Genomic DNA, 3,013 nt, shown 5'->3' with positions numbered 1-3,013 from the left:
CCTCTGGCAGTCGTCGATGGTTACATTCAAGCAAACTTTTATTTACATTATCTACAAGCTGCAAGCGATGCGATCTGACGTGTCGTTCCCAACCGTTCCAAACACGAGCCTCGTCTCGCGCCCAGGCCACGCGCTCCCCCGGCCGCCAGCTCCTTGCCACGCGCTCCCTTTTAAGACGTCTCTGGTCGATTTTCTCCTCGTCTTCGATGTCCTCGTGCCAGTGATATGGCTTATTACGAACCACTTAAACGCTCCAACACTCCTGTCACACTTCCAGACATTGCGTGCTGCTCCTGCCGACAAAAGGTGTGCTTGTGATATTGAGTGTCTCCAGTAGTAAAGAAATAGCTGAAATTTTATAGGCCATAAGAGATTTCAAACAAGAAGTGCAACCGAAAATACGATCCCCTTGTTTAAGTGTCGACGCCTGTGTAACTGCTAGGTGAATTTAAGGCGTCACTTCACGAAATAAAACACCTACGTACAGATGTTAACAGCCTTCAAGATGTCGTGGCGAGCTAACAAATGAAAAACACTGGCTAAGGGAGTAGCTATTCAACACTCGGAAAAAAGTCCAAAACCTTGATTGGCACAGCAGAAGGACCAACGCAGAGATAAAGCGGATTTCCAAAGGAAACAGCGCCCATGCGTTTCACAACATCTTGGCTTAAAACAGTGCGACAGGACAAGAGAGAGAGAAAATCACTTTAATTAGAGCACAGATTAAGTACCCAATATATCCTCCGCCTGAAGTGCCAGGGCGAGCTGATCTTCCAGTTGCGGCGACGCCAACCATGCACTCCAGGAGGGTGGTGGGGGGTTAGGAAGAAATGAGGTGGTGTAGGCGACCGGGCAATGAAGAAGACAATGTTCTTGATTGGCATAGGGAGCTGGGCAGTTGGGACAGGAAGGGTCTGATCGATAGCGGAAGAGGTAAAGGCGAGCAGGTGTGACGAGGGTGTTTGTCTGGATTTTACGGAGAATGTGGGTCTGCGCGACACTAAGCTGTGGATGTGGTCGAGGTAGAAGTTCATGAGATATACGGATCTGTTTGTAATGTAACTTGAGTGTTTTTTTGTACTCTGCTGCCTCGTCATTGGTCGGGGGGCTTAGCCAGGGGATTGCAGGTGCCCGGCTGTGAAATTCGCGGGCGAGCTGATGTACCAGCTCATTACCTGCTATCCCTGCATGACCAGGGACCCATCGAACCGTGACCGAGGATGAGGAGAGAGAGTGTAGGGCCATTTCAAGGTCCTCTCGAAGATCGGCAGGAATTTGTCTCTGTTGCAAGGAGCGTATAGCAGCCATAGAATCAGAGTAGACCGTGTAAGCGGACGTGCGCGGCAATTGGGAGAATGATATGATGGCATGGATAATGGGGACAAGTTCTAACGTGGTGATTGACGGGGGGTCGCTGTATGGACCGCACGTGTGAAGAATAGGTAAGGAATGTTTAGGTATGTAGATTGCGTACGCAGCCGTGCCGGTGTCCAAGATGGAAGCGTCGGTATAGGCTACCGTCTGTGTCTGAAATGGTGGATTATGATGCAAGGCCTGAGCATCTCTGCGACCGTCGTCCAGGCCCGGAGCCATGCGGCGGGGCAGAAGAGCGAAACGCAGATTAGAGGGCAAAGGCGAAGCGGGTAAGTGCAAGTAAAAATCAATTGGTGAGAGTCCAGCTTGTTCTAGGATCCAGCGCCCTTGATGTGACCCCGAGAGGCGGGCTAGCTGTCGGTCACGATGGAGGTGTAGGAGTGAGGAGAGGGGAAGGAATAGGCCGGTCTCGTAGAGTCTTTGCGTTGAGGTATGGATTGGAAGGTTAAGGGAGGCCTTGTACAGAGTGCTTAATGCAGAGCTGAGTTTATTAAGTTGCTGTCGTGTGAGCGTGAAATATGGAACCGAATAAAGAATTTTACTAAGAGCCAATGCATGAACCAATTGACTCGCTTGTTTTTCATTGAGGCCCGCACGTCTTTGCACGACTCTGCGGACAAGATGTGTTACCGAGTGGCACGTGTTTATCGCCGGAGTGATGTTAGCCTGATTTGATCGATCGTGGAGATGGATGCCGAGGACCTTGCATAAAGATACTCGCGGGATGGTCTGATGGTCTAAATAGAGAGAAATGAGATGGTTTACAGAGCGCTGATACTGGGTTTGAGACAGCAGGAGTAATTCCGATTTTTCTGGGGCCGGTTTCAGCCCTGCTTGGGTTAGGAACGCAGTTATGGTGTCTAGACCTTTCTGAAGAGTAGATTCAACTTCCCCTGGTGATCCGTGAGTGCACCAGAGGGTGAGGTCATCAGCATAAAATATGTGGGAAAGGTGGGGTATCTGCTGCAGGCAGCGAGCTAGCTGGGCCATACCCAGATTGAAAAGAATAGGGGAGAGGACAGCCCCTTGAGGTGTACCTCGTGTGAGTGAGAGTGGTTGGGACAACTCGCCCCCTATACGAAAGCATGCAGTGCGGTCCTTAAGGAAGTTTTGGATGTAGGTATACAAATTTTGTCCGCATTCTGTTTCTCGAACTGAAGCGAGTATGTGATCATGACTTATGTTGTCAAATGCTTTGCGAACGTCTACTGTGACGAGCGCATGCACCTGACAGGAAGATGGGGAGAGGAATGTGTGCTGGAGTAAAAGGAATAGGTCTTGAGTGGAAACATGGGAACGAAAGCCGATTTGGGTGTGTGGCAGGAATGCAGTGGCTTCAAGATGTTCTTGAAAACGATCGAGGACCATCCGCTCCATCGTCTTGCCCACGCAAGAGGTTAAGGAAATGGGACGGAGGTTATTAAGTGATGGGGGTTTTCCAGGTTTGGGGATCATGATATTAGTAGAAGATTTCCATTCCTTTGGGTATGTACCCTCCGACCAATGTTCATTTATGTAGGTCAGGAGCTGTTTTTTATTCGCTTCTGGAAGGTTACGGAGGAGGCAGTACGTGATGGTATCTTCTCCTGGGGCTGATTTTCGTGAGTTTTTTGCTAGGGCCAAGTCTAAGTCTGCTAGT

General features: G+C 49.8%; 1 protein-coding gene across 1 annotated transcript; it reads right to left on the bottom strand.

Annotated features, from left to right (window-relative positions):
• Positions 1-723: 723 nt before the first annotated feature.
• LOC121834512 lies at positions 724-2,746 on the bottom strand. The gene has a single exon (XM_042288205.1). It carries the CDS (start codon positions 2,740-2,742, stop codon positions 724-726), a length of 2,019 nt encoding a protein of 672 aa, XP_042144139.1. The 5' UTR covers positions 2,743-2,746.
• Positions 2,747-3,013: the final 267 nt, after the last annotated feature.

The sequence above is a fragment of the Ixodes scapularis genome, unplaced genomic scaffold (assembly GCF_016920785.2).
Source record: "Ixodes scapularis isolate PalLabHiFi unplaced genomic scaffold, ASM1692078v2 ptg001274l_1___fragment_1__unscaffolded, whole genome shotgun sequence".
Lineage (NCBI taxonomy): Eukaryota > Metazoa > Arthropoda > Arachnida > Ixodida > Ixodidae > Ixodes > Ixodes scapularis.
The sequence above is the reverse complement of the archived record's forward strand: the minus strand, read 5'-3'. Positions and strand labels throughout refer to the sequence as shown.

What these genes read in the sequence shown, in the direction of transcription:
- LOC121834512 (XM_042288205.1), bottom strand. Translation starts at nt 2,742, where the DNA reads ATGGTCCTCGATCGTTTTCAAGAACATCTTGAAGCCACTGCATTCCTG.